This window comes from Elgaria multicarinata, chromosome 10 (genome assembly GCF_023053635.1).
Source record: "Elgaria multicarinata webbii isolate HBS135686 ecotype San Diego chromosome 10, rElgMul1.1.pri, whole genome shotgun sequence".
NCBI classification, from domain to species: Eukaryota; Metazoa; Chordata; class Lepidosauria; order Squamata; family Anguidae; genus Elgaria; species Elgaria multicarinata.
Genome location: NC_086180.1, coordinates 5,562,054 through 5,578,994, shown reverse-complemented (window position 1 = coordinate 5,578,994; position 16,941 = coordinate 5,562,054). Strand labels below are relative to the sequence as shown.

General features: G+C 48.1%; 1 protein-coding gene across 1 annotated transcript in view; it reads right to left on the bottom strand.

Annotated features, from left to right (window-relative positions):
- Window positions 1-12,886, bottom strand: part of GFRA4 (GDNF family receptor alpha 4) — a 143,245-nt gene extending 130,359 nt beyond the window's left edge. Inside the window, exon 1 of the mRNA XM_063135698.1 lies at window positions 12,556-12,886. Within this exon, the coding sequence (XP_062991768.1) occupies window positions 12,556-12,595 (40 nt within the window). The 5' untranslated portion in view covers window positions 12,596-12,886. The remainder of the gene's footprint in view (window positions 1-12,555) is intronic.
- Window positions 12,887-16,941: the final 4,055 nt, after the last annotated feature.

Below are 16,941 nucleotides of genomic sequence, written 5' to 3'. Positions count from 1 at the left end.
GGAGGTGCGCTCCAGCGTGCCCGACGTCCTGCTTCCTACCTGGACATCGTGTGATGTGTGTGAACCCAGGGGGAGGATCTCGCAATCAGCATATCTTCAGATCCTCCCCTCTCCCCTCCCCTCCCCTCCTCTGGTCTAGACATGACCTAAGATGGACTCTGTGGCATGGAGTACTTGGGGTCAGCTTCGGCTGATCCGCCAGCTATGGTCTTTCCTGGACAGGGACAACCTAGCCACAGTAGTGCATGCACTGGTAACTTCCCGATTAGACTACTGCAATGCACTCTACGTGGGGCTGCCCTTGAAGACAACACGGAAATTGCAGCTAGTGCAAAATGCAGCAGCTAGACTGCTGGCTGGTACATCTTATAGAGCCCACATAACACCGGTTTTAAAGGAACTGCAATGGCTGCCTATACGCTTCCGGCTGGAATTCAAGGTGCTGGTAATGACGTTTCAAGCCCTAAATGGCTTGGGACCTCGATACTTGAGAGAGTGCATCTCCTTATATATGCCTGCCCGAGACCTTAGATCTGTTGGAGGTGCCCTTCTCCGCATCCCACCAACGCAACATATACGTTATGCTGGGACAAGGGAGAGGGCCTTCTCTGTGGTGGCGCCCCGACTGTGGAATGCCCTCCCCTTGGAGGCCTGACTGGCGCCAACATTGACTGCATTTCGACGCCAAGTAAAAACATGGCTTTTTAACAAAGCCTTTGATGGTTAAACTCACTGGCACATTGTTCTAACTGCATCGATTGCTTTTAAATTATATATTTTTAAAACTTGGGTTATGGTTTAATTTGTTTTTAACTGTGCATATTTATTGTTTTATACTGTATGTTTTTATCTGTACGCCGCCCTGAGATCTTAGTGATATAGGGCGGGATATAAATATTTTAAATAAATAAATAATAAATAAATAAGAGACAGAGAGGTGGAATAAAAGAAGCCTCCACTTTGAATCTAACCTTTGCCAGAGACTGACTTGGTAGACTTAGTGCACAACCCTATGTATGTTTATATCAGGGGAGGTCCCACAACTCCCAGCATTCCCTAGCCAGCAGCTGGGGAGTGCTGGGAATTGTAGGACTTCCCACCCTCCCATCTAAACATGCATATGATTGCACTCTTAGGAGTACTACTTTATCCCAACTTCAAGCCTCAATGTCCACTAAGGAAATAATCAGACTGGCCCTATGTAAATTATCATACTGATTATTTATTTACTTATTTAGGGTGACCCTATGGAAATGAGGAGAGGGCTCCTGCATCTTTAACCATTTTATTGAAAAAGGAATTTCAGCAGGTGTCATTTGTATATATGGAGAAGCTGGTGATTCCCTCTTCATCACCACAGTTAAAGCTGCAGGAGCTATACTAGAGTGACCAGATTTAAAAGAGGGCAGGGCTCCTGCAGCTTTAACTGTGGTGATGAAGAGGGGATTTCACCAGATACCCCATATATACAAATGACATGAAATTCCCTTTTCAATACAACTGTTAAGGATACAGGAGCCCTGTCCTCCTTTTCATAGGGTCACCCTAACTTACTTAAGAAATGCGTCGCCCGCTTTCCCCCTCCAAACAAGGGAGTCACTCAAAGCAGCTAACAAACTGTATTAAAAATGTATTATTTAGTTACTTAGTTATTGCATTTCTATACCACCCAATAGCCGAAGCTCTCTGGGCAGTTCACAAAAATTAAAATCATCCAAAGTATAAAACAACAGTATAAAAACATAATATACAATACAATTTAAAAGCACAACCAAAAGGCAGCAGAAACAACCAATCATTAAAACCCATTTGCAACAAGCGAAAGGAGCAGCAAAGCTATCTCCCAAAGAGCTAAAACAACGAGGCAAGTAAGTAAAACCAAGCTGAAATTTGTCTCCCAGCATCCCTCCATTTCCCTGGGATGTTTGCCATACACTTTTGTGACAGTTTTTCCAGCGTTCCTGGGATGACCCTGAGAACTGTGGGTGGGGTGGCCAGTCTGTGGGTGCGTGGTGTCACTGCATCGATTATACTACACAGCAGCCACTTCACAACCACCCCGTGGCTTTTCTGGGAAGCTGCGAAGAAAAAAAGTCAGGGACTTACTTTGACTTTTTTTCTCAGGAGCAAGGTGGGTGCAGCACATCCGCCAACCATCCTTGCTCCACAGTCGCGGTGGAGGTGTGGCCGGGTGGATGGCGACCCCTGATTGGTCGCCATCCTTCCGGGCAGAGATCAGGGGCCACCAGGGCTTTTGCTGCTACATCGGGATTAGCTGCTGCCACCGCAAAGCAGCAAAAGCACGGGGGTTTGCTTACTATGGCGACAACACACCGCCTTATTAGTAGCCCCTCCAGGTCGCCATGCGACAGACTGCACTGTCAAACTTCTAGAGATCCTTGAGGGCAGCTGAATCCTGAAGGAAAGCAACACTGAACTCACATTACCATTTCTAATGAGGCATCCTCAACAGGAAAACCTAGGGACAAATTAGGGATACTGATTTTCCTGGGACAGATAACAACAATAACAACAACAACAACAACAAAGCCACAACAGGAGGAATCTTTCTAGTAAACAATGATACTTTGAAGTCTCACAAGGCCAGAGCCCAACAAATCTGTCCAGAATTCTCCATGAGCTGAATGCTCATCCCAGAAACCCCAGAGCTCTTCCCAGAACCCTTTGCAACACACCGGGGGTCTGGTGGATGTTCAGGGTTTCCGCAGCAGGCAAGGGCCCCCTGAGAGTAGGAAGTTTGAAAGCCACTCCTGTGGAAAAGATCTTCAGGCTCATTCCTGATCTGTGATTCTCTAATTCTTGGATCTTTTGTCTGCTTTCTCTTTCGACTGCCACCTTGTCGTTCCTATTTCGGGGAAGCAGCAACTTAACAAAGAAAGATTGGAAAGACTCAAAAGAATTGCCCAGCAGGTACAGCTGAAGACGGAGCAGAGAAAACCAGCTGTCAGGAAAAATGCCAGCGTCGGCTGCTGTTGCACCTTGCACCGCAGCTATTAACAGGATGTGCTCCTGTATAGGCGTTAATTTGAGTCAGTACAAAACAGAAGCGAAGCAAATTTGACAGCGTTTTCTTTCCCTTTAAAAGCGCCCCCCCACCCCCAAGAGGCAAAGAATAAACAAGAGCTACCCAACGCAGCCCTTTCCTACGGCATGGAACTGCGTTGTGAGAGGAAGTATGATACAATAAATAATAATAATAATAATAATGAGATGATAATAATAATATTATAGTTAGATGCTTTTTCAGGAGCACAAGCAGGACATAATATGAAATGAAAATAAGGAAGAGGACTACAAGCAATGCTCTTCTCTTTACTAAAAGGCAACTTGTGGTATATTTGTGAACAGGATATGGCAGGTTACAGATGTGTGTGTGTATGGGGGGACTTTGTTTTTATACTACAACCCCTGAGATCCACCAACCAGAACCAGGCACAAAAGACATACACTTCTTGTACATAAAAGACAAGAATCCTGAGCCCAAGAATGTGGTTTTTGAGTTTCAGAACTGAACTGACAGTCCTTCCGCACAAAATTCATCTCCTGGTTACCCACCCCCTGTCTTCATCTCAGCTGCCTAATCCGGGTATGGGGGGTCATTTTGATGTTGCCACTGTTAAGGAATCAGGAGTCAGAAATACCTTGCTGATCCACTTCAAATCATCCAGGCTTCTACTGGTAGATACTAACCTACCTTTGGTCCATCCTTGTTTTAGAGCAGCCTTCCTCAACCTGGGGCGCTCCAGATGTGTTGGACTGCATCTCCCAGAATGCCCCAGCCAGCTGGCTGGGGCATTCCGGGAGTTGTAGTCCAACACATCTGGAGCGCCCCAGGTTGAGGAAGGCTGTTTTAGAGCATTAACCTGTGGAACGTTTGAGGGTGGAAAGACATGCTACTGAAAACACAGGGCTACTGCGAAAAATGGCAGCCCTGTGTTGCGTTCCACCTTCCCACGGCACAAATTTCAGCATCCCCTGATGTCATTATGATGTGTGTTTCTTCAACCCGTCTCCATCGTTGGTTGCTGCAGGCAGGGGGTAGGGGGATTCATATTGTAGTGACATAGAATCATAAAATAGTAAAGATGGAAGGGGCCTCTAAGGCCATCGAGTCCAATTCCCTGCTCAATGCAGGAATCCACCCTAAAGCATCCCTGACAGAGGGTTGTCCAACTGCCTCTTGAAGGCCTCTAGGGTGGGAGAGCCCACCACCTCCTTAGGTCATTGGTTCCATTGTCGTACTGCTCTAACAGACAGGGTTTTTCCTGATGTCCAGTTGGAATCTGGCTTCCTTTAACTTGAGCCCCTTATTCCGTGTCCTGCACTCTGGGAGGATCGAGAAGAGATCCTGGCCCTCCTCTGGGGGACAACCTTTCAAGTCTTTGAAGAGTGCTATCATGTCTCCCCTCAATCTTCTCTTCTCCAGGCTAAACATGCCCAGTTCTTTCAGTCTCTCTTCATAGGGCTTTGTTTCCATCAGGACACAGGGTAATTTTAAGGGGAAAGTTTTTAGTGATGCACTGGTTTTAAACGTTTGAATTAGTTGTATGTATTTTATGGTGTTTTTATTTGTGTTGTACCCCGCCTTGATCCAGAGGGAGAAGTGGGTAACAAATAAATAAATTTTTATTATTATTATTATTATTATTATTATTATTATTATTATTACATGGTTCTACCCTTAGGAACCTACCATCACGGACCACAAGTCAGATGAAGATTAAGCACCTTTAAGTTTCAGTGCTTTCGATGGGAGAACTTAATCATGTCTTCAATGGTTTCTCATTGAAACCAATGAGATTTTAAATCAATGGATCGTCCTGCTCTTTGAAGGGTCTGAGGAATTCTCAAGTGTATTTTTCAAACTTACATCAATGATGAATGGAACCTCCATGGCCAGGGGCTGTATACCTTCATGTATCAGCTGCTGAGTTGGGGACAGCAAGCTGTAGAGGGCCGTTGCCTTCCCTTGTGCCCTGGTGGGCTCAAGAGACCTGTGCATTTGTCCAGTCCTTCAAGGGCGCAATCCTATGGATCGTAGCCCTCGCTGCTCGGAAGCCCTCAAAATCAGAGGCTTCTGAGACCCCAGTGCCCCGCTGGGCTGAAGCCAGCAGGTTGGGAGGACTGGCAGAGGCAATATTTTTATTATTATTATTCCCTATCCTCAGATCTCCTGTATTTTCACTGGATGGGCTTATCACCCCTTCTAGTGAGGTCACTTTGGAGCGGGAGGAAAAGAAGTTGGAGGAAACTCAGGTAACCCCCCCTTTCCCCCCTTCTTCACAGTTGATTTTCCAACCTCAGACAGGGAGCTGGCACAGTTCTCTCCATACCACCTGTTAAGGGGTGGGGCGTTCGGATCTCTGATTCCCCCTTCTGAGGTCAGAGCGCTGTCTCTGACCTCGGAAGGTATTTTCCAACCCATCCTTTGATCCCTGGGATGCTGGCCCAGGACCATAGGATCAGTTCTCCAAAAGCATCAAAGTGAGCCACCATCATCGTATCTTGTGACCATGAGTTCCACACACCACTTGTGCAAGGTGTTACATCCTACGTAAGTCAATTTCAATGGATGCCCTTATTAACATTCAGAAGTGTGTGTGTGTGGGGAGAGAAGTTCAGAGAATGAGGGCGGTTAAATGAAAATAAATGGGTTGAAACTATGATAAGGTTGGTGGCCCAGCTACGCCCCTATTTGGACAGGGATAACCTAATTTCAGTTGATCATGCTCTAGTAACCTCCAAATTAGATTACTGCAATGGGCTCTACATAGGGCTGCCTTTGAAGACGGTTCGGAAGCTGCAGTTTGTGGAAAACGCAGCGGCCAGATTGATAACTGGAAACAGAAGGTTTGAACATATAAGACCAATTCTGGCCTGCTTGCATTGGCTGCCTGTACATTTCTGAGCCCAATTCAAGGTGCTGGTTTTGACCTATAAAGCCTTACACAGCTTGGTACGACAATACCTGATGGAACGCCTCTCCCAACATGAACCTACCCGTACGCTGCGCTCAACATCTAAGGTCCTCCGAGTGCCTACTTCAAGGGAAGCTCGGAAGATGGCAACAAGGGAGAGGGCCTTTTCAGTGGTGGCCCCTCAGTTGTGGAATGATCTCCCTGACGAGGCTCGCCTGGCGCCAACATTGTTATCTATTCGGTGCCAGGTCAAGACTTTTCTCTTCTCCCAGGCATTTAACAGCATTTAACAACATGAGCTGAGTTTGTTTGTTTTCAATGGACCCCAGAATAGCCGTTTTCATAAGGATACTGTTGTTCTTATGATTTTTTTATGTTTTTAAACATTATATATTTGTTTTTAATGTTTACTGTTTTAAACTTTTGTAAACCGCCCAGAGAGTTTCGGCTCTGGGGCGGTATATAAATGCAATAAATAAATAAATAAGCAGGGCTGACTCAGCCATAAAGGCAGACACCAATCAGGATATAAATCTTTTTGAAAACGGTATATGGAGCATGTGTCCTGGGCCCCAACAGTTGTCAATACTGTTATAAACCATTCCTGCCTTGGCAGCTCTCTAGGGCAGTGTTGCTCAAGGGTCACTGCAGGGCTAGATTGCTTTTTCAATGTCTGTCTCTCCATGTAAAGTGGGAGTCCGTCCTGGAACTCTCTGTGATACAATACCCCAATTCTTAGGGCTGTGTTTAGGCCATTCGTGATTCTTCAGTCATACCTATTAACTCATGGAATTATTAATCATAGAATCATAGAATAGCAGAGTTGGAAGGGGCCTACAAGGCCATTGAGTCCAACCCCCTGCTCAATGCAGGAATCCACCCTAAAGCATCCCTGACAGATGGTTGTCCAGCTGCCTCTGGAAGGCCTCTAGTGTGGGAGAGCCCACAACCTTCCTAGGTAACTGGTTCCATTGTCGTACTGCTCTAACAGTCAGGAAGTTTTTCCTGATGTCCAGCCAGAATCTGGCTTCCTGTAACTTGAGCCCGTTATTCCGTGTCCTGCACTCTGGGAGGATTGAGAAGAGATCCTGGCCCTCCTCTGTGTGATAACCTTTTAAATATTTGAAGAGTGCTATCATGTCTCCCCTCAATCTTCTCTTCTCCAGGCTAAACATGCCCAGTTCTTTCAGTCTCTCTTCATAGGGCTTTGTTTCCAGACCCCTGATCATCCTGGTTGCCCTCCTCTGAACATGCTCCAGCTTGTCTGCGTCCTTCTTGAATTATGGAGCCCAGAACTGGACGCAATACTCCAGATGAGGCCTAACCAGGGCCGAATAGAGAGGAACCAGTACCTCACGTGATTTGGAGGCTATACTTCTATTAATGCAGCCCAAAATAGCATTTGCCTTTCTTGCAGCCATATCGCACTGTTGGCTCATATTCAGCTTGCAATCTACAACCATTCCAAGATCCTTCTTGTTTGTAGTATTGCTGATACTGATATTGCTGATACTGCTGATATTGTAGTATTATTTGTAGTATTGGTCACAGAATTCAACACCATGTGAACTTCTGCTTTTATTTGCCACCCCCTTCAAATTTCTAGTCCTCATGATTGTAACAGCAAGCTTGAAAATAGGAGAGCACCGCCTCGTAAACTCCTGTGTGAACACACACAGGTGTGTGCCTGTGTCTGTGGAAGGCTGAATAGCCAAGCCAGGCTTGCCATTCGGAAGGAGAGCGTTCAGGTTTTTGCTAGTTCCTTCTCTCTGTGGGAAGCCAAATTAATCCTGCAAAAAACCCCAGACTTGCACATTATGTTTGACTTGCACAATCCATTCAGCTCACAGGATCTGAGCCATCTCGGGGCAGAATTCGGGCAGTGCATCGGTGCTGGATTTTAAAATGTTTGCTTGGCTTTGCCGGAATCTTCACAAACTCTGTCATGGTCCTGGGTTCAGGAAAGGAAGGGTTCTGAAGAGGCTGGCTGAGTGCCACCACGGTGCCATGCACAGAATGGCAGCCAGAGGGCTAGATGTCAGTTTCTAGGTTTGCCAGGCGTGTATTGGGTAGTGCTGTTCAAACTAGAGTCCCACGCACTAGAGGCGGGTGGCTCTGAGTCAGTGGGGCAGTGAACCCCCTCTGGGTTTTCAGTCAGAACCAGTTAGAACTCTAAAGGAGCTCTACAAGGTGGAGAGCCAAGGTTCACCATCTATAGTTTGTACCTCGAATAGCTGCCTGGCTGGTTCTAACTAAAACGTGGAGTGGATTCATTGCTCCACTGACATCAGAGCCACCAGCCTACACTGCCTCCCCCCACCCCACCCCAGCAATGCAGGAAATTGACTGAGGCCAGGTGTAGGCAGCGTGGTGCCCGTGGCCATCAATGTACCCCTGGACACTGCTTGGCACCTGCCAAGTTGCCGTCCCCCATTTTTTAAAAAGAAAATTAACATTTTCTTACTGGCAGCCGAAATTGCTATGAAATGGGTTTCTGACGGTGCTGAAAACGGTGTGTTCAAAGGACTGTGTTGGGGCTCAGACCGCACCTCAGCCTTACCCTCAGTCTTTGGGGCAGGTGACTTGTCCTTGGCCACGCCTCCCATGACAGCCATTTTGTGGTAGTGCCCAGGAGAGATCCTCAAATTATTAAATGTATTTATTTATTTATAATATTTATATACTGCTCCCCATTCAAAATTTTGGAGCGGTGAACAGATTAAATGGAATAAAACAGAATAAAAACACATGTAAAACTGATTTTTAAAAAGAAACCACGTGCCCACGGCCCCAAAAGGTTCAAAATCCCTGCTTTAGACACTTGGCCCACCTGGTTCAGTATTGTCCACATTGCCTGGCAACTGCTCTCCAGTGACCCAGATCGGGTTCCCCTCCCCCAAAATCATCCCTGGAGATGCCGAGTCTTGAACCCGGGGCTTTTTTCCTGCAAAGCAGGAGCCCTACCACTGAGTTACAGCCCTTCCTCAATGCCCTTCACACTGGCAGGCTGGGAGAGAATGGTGCAAAGCCTCACCTGTAAGGCTAGCGGGGGCTTATGGGAAAAGTAGTCCAAAACATCTGGAGGATACCAGGTTGCTTACGCCCTGAGGAACGGGATAGAAGGGAAGAACTGAACCGCCTTTCCAAACATGCTCTCCCCCAAATGGGCTTTTCTCCTGGAGGTATGTGGCAACAAGAAGTATCCACAATAGACGAGAAAACAGCTTAAAAAAGGCTTGTGAGGGAAAATGCAGGTGCTGAAATCCCCCACTGCTCCCATTCACTTTGCCTTTTAAGGGCCAAAGCAGACATTACTTTAAATCTGCAACTGTTCCCCCCCCCTCCCCTGTTTTCTGTTTGTTTGTTTTACTCTTGACTACAAGCAGGGCCCCCTATCTGAACCTTAACACGCCCCCCTTACCCTCCATGATAGGGCCCTGATCCAGATTGCCCCCCCCCACTGTGCCTACTCTAGAGTAAAAATGAAAACAAAAAGACCTGGCTGCAAGACATGGATTCAAAGTAATATTTGTTTTGGCTCTAAACTACACCCCTTGTACACCCCTTATACACCAACAGGGGCTGTGGGTATGATGAAAATTTTACACCATCAGATTGCATGGGGCTTCTTAGCGCCACCGCTACTTGGAGATGCACCCTCAGCCTTAGGGGGATCATGGTGTCCAACCTCACACAGTTGTTGTGCAGATGCAGTAAGGACATGCATGGATGGATTTCATTTTCAGGATTCGTGTGAATTGGTTTAACACGCCATTCCCCAGCCTGGTGCCCCCTGCCGGATATGTTGGGCTACAACTCCCATCAGCCCCAGCCAGCCACTCATGGGAGTTGTAGTCCAACACATCTGGAGGGCACCAAGCTGATCCCCTCCGTCTGCACACTGAAGTGCGCTTCCGTGCAATGGTTGTGGGTCCATGTGCATAAGAACATAAGAACAAAAAGTGCCATGTTAGATCAGACCAAGGGTTTAACTAGTCCAGCACTCTAGTCCAGGGACCGGCAAAGCAGGACATGGGTGCAGCAACACCCTCCCACCGATGTTCCCCAGCAACTGATGCACACAGGCTTATTGCCTCGAATACTGAGATAGCACACAACCATCAGAGCTAGTAGCCATGGATAGCCATCTCCTCCAGGAATTGACCCAACCCCCTTTTAAAGCCATCCCAATTGGTGGCCCTCACTGCATCTTGTGGTAGTTAGTTCCATAACGCCTTCAGTGTGAAGCAGTGGATAGATTGCTGCTCTTGCACTAGGGAAGTCTTAGGTTCAGATCCTGTTTTTCCCATGAAACCCCCCTGAATAACCTTGGGGCTGTTACTTTCTTTCAGGCCAATCTTGCCTGATAGGATCGCTGTGAAGGCAAAGCAGAGGAACTCCCCTACACATGACCCTGAGCTCAGTGGGAGAAAGGCAGGATTCCCTCTTTTTTCTCTAGAACATTATTAGCCTTAGTTCAATTTTGCCTTCTGATGTCCCTCTGATGAGGCAGCCCAGTGGTAAAGATGAACACACCCGCCAGTTTTGTTTCCGCCCATATTTGATTTTTTAAAACGTTCTTTCCATCCTGTTTATGAAAAAATGTCCCAATTTCTATCCCTTCTCATGAAAACAAACTGAAGTGAAACTGTCACGCATCTGAACTGCCCAAATGCAGTACGCACCGGTATTTCCAGCATGGAGAGGGCCATGTTGAACCTGCCTCCATGTTGAAGGTGAGGAGCCTGTCTGAAAGAAAGAGGTGGCGACCCTAATTCAGAACCAGAATACAGCGGACTACTACTCAGGCTTTTAAGAGCTAAGCACGCAAAGGCCTCGGCCCGGATGGACGAACCGATCCATTCCGTTTTCTCCCAGGTTCGCATTTTGTAAATCTCAATTTCTTTCCATCCCATTCACGAAGAAAGGTGTGGATCTTGGGGAGTTCTTCTCGAAACCCAAACCGAATCCTCAGCCAACTCCACCCGTTGGCATCTCGTGGTTCCTTAGAGAAGGCAGCCTTGTCACTTGCGTGAAACCTCAGGGCCGCCTCGCCCCTGGCCATTCCTGCCGATACGCAATAAACAGTGATCATAGGAGGGGGACAAGTGGACGTCAGTGCAAAATGTGCTGCTCACAGGGAAAGCAGTGCTTCCTTTAGGATCACAGGGGGCATATTTTTATGAATCTGGATTAAATTCACCACAGCTTACGCCAAGGTGCCACCCACAGATCAGCTGCACACCTCTCCAGCTTCACCACTGCTTTAGGATTGGGTACTCCCACACCGATCACAGCATCTAAACACAACGGTGCCTGTATCTGCATGTGGCGCACACACACACACACACACACACACACACACACACACACACACCCCTCCTCTCAAAACTGTGGTATCTGCACGAAAGGAACTTGATTCTGCGAATCAGGATTAGCTCACGCAAACCAGCCCCTCAGGATAAGGGGGTCTGTTTTGCTCAGCCTCTGTTTTTCAACATGTGAAGTCCTTCTTCATGGCAATGAAAAGCGGAAGGGATCTGGAGGATTCAATGCCAGCAATTCTAAGGAGTCAAGAGGAGGAGGAGGAGGAAGAGGAAGGAGCAAGTGTTTCAGAGCAACCAGACCCATTACTTCAGTCAATGACATAAGTGATTATGCGCAATTAACTAACTAGATCACATTCTTTCCCTGGAACTTCCCGCAAGTGTGATAGTCTTTGTGCAATGGGGGTGGGTGGAAAAGGGAGGGCGAGAAGAAACCCTTTCTTGCTTCTCCCAACTCAAAAGTCCTTAACGGCAAACCGAATAACTTGTGTAGGAACACCGACCAAAGGCTGCGATCTAAAGCATGCTAACTTGCAAGCAAGCTCAAAAGAAAACCGGCAGGATTGACTTCAAAGTGAATGCATGTAGGATTCCCATCCGAGACCCCAAGATTTTGATCGGCTCTGTGTCCGTTGAATGCGCTTTGGGATGTTCAAATCCAGTGAAACCACATTCGCCAACCACCCCTCTGAAAGACAGTCATAAAACAGCTGCTTGCTTTGAAATAGCAATTATCTGTTGCCAGTAAACACATTAAGCCAGATGAAAAGAATTAGCTGGATTTCATTTCAGTGTGGATCACAGGCTTTTCATTTCTGCATTAGCTAAGCTCTTTGCCCACCCGAAAGCCCCCTTTGCCCACACAACCGGGGCAGGTGAAGAGTGGCAAAAGGGTGGCGTGCTGTTTGGTTTTAAAAATGTGACCTTTTCAATGCAAGCTTACGGGGAGGGGAATTTATTCAATCCAGAATCAGTAGCATAGGGGAGACTTCTGCCAGAATGGAGGAGGACCATCTCGTGAATGCCACCTTACAAAAGCACCCTTCCAGACTTCAAACCTGACAACCGTCTCCTAAGCGAAAGGATTTCCCACTGGGTCAGCCCCTGCCAGCAGGGCCATGTTTAGAGCGAGCACAAAAGGTTGATGTCCCTCACAAGCCATGGGAACCCAACACACAGCTGAGATGGCATCAACGAACCGCAAACCGCGCACGCCACACGGACGACCGACAAACCCGGGGCCGAAAAGTCACTCCAAGGTAGCTTGGATCACTCATTGCCACACTCACCTGTCAGGATCAGCATGAAAATGTACAAGACCCCCTTCATCCTGGGTTATATTCCGAGGCCCTTCCTCCAGTCTTGCAAAGGCTTGGGAAAAGGACAATGTGTGACCCTTGCTCCTTCAGTCCCAAACGCTGGAGAATTCCCCGTGGCTTTCTGGGATCCAACCTTGATCCTGGTCTGGAAACATCGCTGCCACCCAAACCAGCCCTATAGATCCAGGCTGGCTGTCTCAAAAAGGCTCAGCTGGGTATTTACTGGTCTTCATCCCTACCTAACTTCAAGAACAAGTCTAGGAAGTGGATCGCCTCCCGTCTCCTTTAGAAACTTCTTGCAGAAAGGCGGCAGTGCGTGTGTGCGTGTGCGTGTGGCGGTAGGAGGGACAGAGCAGTTTAAGATGCGAGGAGGTCAGTTGCTGTATCGGGTCTGCGGGAGTTGACCTCCATGGCACCCACAGCCCATCTTGGGTGGGCGTAATTTGGAGCAGAAAAAGGCCGGGCGATCTTCAGGAGCTGCACGCTGGCTTCTTTCTCCTGCCAGCCCGGAGCTGCTTTCTGCCTGCCTCTCTTCCTAAATGCTGCTTCTCTCTGCCTGGCCAGGGAACAGCTGGAGCATTCTTAAAGGGGCAGGAGCAGCCAAGCTTTCCAGAGCTTTTGCCTGCAGACACCCCCTCTGCAAACTCCCCAGACCTTTCCGCCTCCGTTTGTTTCAGAGTAATTTGATGGGTGCAACCAGCATTTGTCCTGGAACAATAGAAGGCGGAATAATCGGTAGTGCAGAGCAAGGCAGTAAACTTCAAGAGCGCCGTGGCTGGAGGGGAGGGACTGAGTTTGCCAGAACAGAATTTTCGTCGGTTACATACAGATGCTGGTGGCAAAGGAATAATGCCAGAGGTTTTGAAACGGTTCAGGAGGGCACCTGGGGGCATTCCGATCCAGGCAGGTAGCACTCTTTCCCTGTCAGCTTCTAACTGTCCACACTACTAGGGTGACCCTATGAAAAGGAGGACAGGCCTCCTGTATCTTTAATAGTTGCATAGAAAATGGAATTTCAGCAGGTAACATTTGTATATATGGAGAACCTGGTGGAATTCCATCACAGCAGTTAAAGCTGCCGGAGCTATACTAAAGTTAGCAGATTTAAAAGAGGGCAGGGCACCTGCAGCTTTAACGGGTGTGATGAAGAGGCAATATCCCCAGGTTCTCCATATAGACAATGACACCTGCTGAAATTTCCTTTTCAATGCAACTGTTAAAGATACAGAAGCCCTGTCCTCCTTTTCAGATGGTCACCTTACATAGGTTGACCATATGAAAAGGAGGACAGGGCTCCTGTATCTTTAACAGTTGCATAGAAAAGGGAATTTCAGCAGGTGTCATTTGTATATATGGAGAACCTGGTGAAATTCTTTCTTCATCACCACAGTTAAGACTGCAAGAGCTATACTAGAGTGACCAGATTTAAAAGAGGGCAGGGCACCTGCAGCTTTAAGCATTGTGATGAAGAGGAAATTTCCCCAGGTTCCTCATATATACAAATGACAACTGCTGAAATTCCCTTTTCAATACAACTGTTGAAGATACCAGAGCCCTACCTTACACACCAGTCATTTCAGTTCTGAATCAAACACACACACACAGACACACACACACACACACACCTGAAATGAATTAAGGACGGGGGGGGGGGGGGGGGCAAAAAACAGGCATGCAAATATCTCCTGATTTGCATTTGCATTATATTACGCTCAATAGTCTCAGTGATGGATATTTGGGGGGTTGGAAACAACATTGTGCAATTATTTACTCTGGCTACTTCATTCTACCCTTCCTGTCTTAAAGTGCATCCCCAGCACTTAAGGTTCATTGGGTTTTGTTTTCTCTTTGGGTTTTTGTTTGTTTTGCTTTGCTTTTCAAATGTATGTATCCTCAAACCTGCATTTTAAAAGTCAAATCTAAAGATGTTCAAAAGTCAAAAAGTTGCACTACGATCTCTAAAATGTTTCATAATTTTGAACATGCACAGGCATTCCCAGGAGGGTAATCTTGCCCTCTGTATGACGACTGTTTTTTATACAGAGCCTACACATTTCCTTAAGGTAAGTGATTCATAAATATTATCAAACGAATAAACAATATATGCAACATTTTATTTTAGTCCCTTTGGGAGGTTCTTCAGAGGTTGGCATCACTCCTCTAAACCCCACACAGAGGTAGCAAAAGGCTAAGAGCTGCACGCAAATCTGACCTCGTTGTCCCCGGCGGAAAGCTGCCATTTACTGCTCAGGAGCACAATTATAAGGAGCTTGTCATTCTGTCTGTATCTCGGCCCTGTGTCAGTTTCCCATGAAGTGGCCCTGTGTGTGCTATGTTCCATCAGTGACCGGCCTACACCAGTGCTTGAACCATGAGTCAAAAAGATAGCCAGCTCTTAATGAAATCCATAAGCTAGGGTGACCATATAAAAATGGAGGACAGGGCTCTTGTATCTTTAATAGTTACATAGAAAAGGGAATTTCAGCAGGTGTTATTTGTTTGCAGGCAGCACCTGGTGAAATCCCCTCTTCATCACAACAGTGAAAGCTACAGGAACCCTGTCCTCTTTTGTATCTGGTCAATAGGGCAGGGTTCCTGCAGCTTTAACTGTGGTGGTGAAGAGAGAATTTCACCAGGTGCTTCATGCATACAAATGACACCTGCTGAAATCCCCCTTTCTACGCAACTGTTAAAGATACAGGAGCCCTGTCCTCCTTTCCATATGGTCACCCTACATAAACACACCCCTTAACACCAACCCCAATTTTAACCAAATCATGGCTCCCTGTAGCCTTCTAAATATAGTTGCTGTGGGGCGTGTCACAAAAGGCCAGGATCTCTGTCCCCAGTCCTGTAATTTAAGCGCTGGCCTACACAGCTGGAGTCCCATTGATGGGGAGTTCTAGTTGTTCTCTCTGTGGTACCTCACAGTTGCGAGTACAGGGATTGGTCTAGACTAGAGAAAGGCAGAGGTGTTCCCTCCCAGGGCACTGCTGCAGCGAGAGAGGCAACCAGGGTTTGCAGACTCTTTTATGCTGGTCCCTGTAAGGTGTGTGCACCACGGAGGAAGAGGGAACTTTGTCGTAAGCTGCAGCTGGGGTTGGACCTGTTCAGAACAGCATGAGAACATGAGAAGAGCCCTTCTGGATCAGACCAAGGGTCCAGCTAGTCCAGCACTCTGCTCACACAGTGGCCAACGAGCTGTCAACAGGAAAACCACACACAGTCCACAGATGCAACAGCACCCTGTCGCCCGTGTTCTCCAGCAATGGGTGTACATGCTGGAGGTCAGGCACCAGATCTGGTAAACAGTGTTCAAAGGTCAAAGGCAGAGGCATAGTTAGAAATGAGCTGGTGTGTGTGTGTGTGTGTTGGATACTGGGGCCGTTGCTAGACCAGGCGTTAGCCAGGTGTGAGGCCCGGTCTCCCTCCTGTGCATCCAGATGACGCACAGGGGATTCCGGGGTCAGGCTGGGCTAAAGCCTCTCTGAGGCTGGGACTGCGGAAGGTCTAGCAGGGTCCGTGACTTTTTCCGGCTGCTTGCTTACTCGCGAGTAGCTGGGAGAAGCCATGGATTGGGCACAGTGCTCATAAGAGCGCTGTGCCCATCGGGCTGGGGGGGATCATGGGGGGGAGATAGGGGTCAGGGGGAAGGCCGGACCCGGCAGGAGAGGGGGGGGGAAGGATGGGCACGGGCATGGCGGATGGGGGATGGGGAGAAGAGCGGGCATCGGGGATGGGGGCAGAGAGCGGGCATCGGGCATTGGGGATGGGGGCAGGGGGAGAAGAGCGGGCATCGGGGATGGCGGATGGGGGGCGGGGGGAGAAGAGCGGGCATGGGCACGGGCCTGGCCGATGGGGGAAAAAAAGAAGAACGGGGGACAGGGCATCAGGGATGGCGGACGGGGGGGAAAGAAGGACGGGGACAAGGCATTGGGCATGGGGGGAGGACGGGCGAGCGAGCGGGCAAGGGGGGCCATCAGTAATTGTGGGGGGGATCAGAGGCAGGGGGAGCTGGGGGGCTTTATTTTTTTAAAAAATAAATCAGTTATCTGCTCCGGTGGTGCACTCCTGCGCACATGGCCCTTTAAGATCTAAAGAAAATGGCGGACGCGACAGGGCTTCCCCTTGCCCCGTTGCGTCTCATGTGTGGGAAAGGGCGACGGTGCACGCTAGTTGCAGTGCGCCGTTGCCCCGACTCCAGGCCGGATTATCCAGCAGGTCTAGCAAGGCCCTGAGTTCAGCAGAAAAAGAGCCAAAGGATCCAGAGGCAGGGATGCAAGGCAGGGCAAGACAAAAATGAACTGGGATGGAGAGAGGTGACATCTAGAATGGTTTCCTCTATTTGTCTCCATC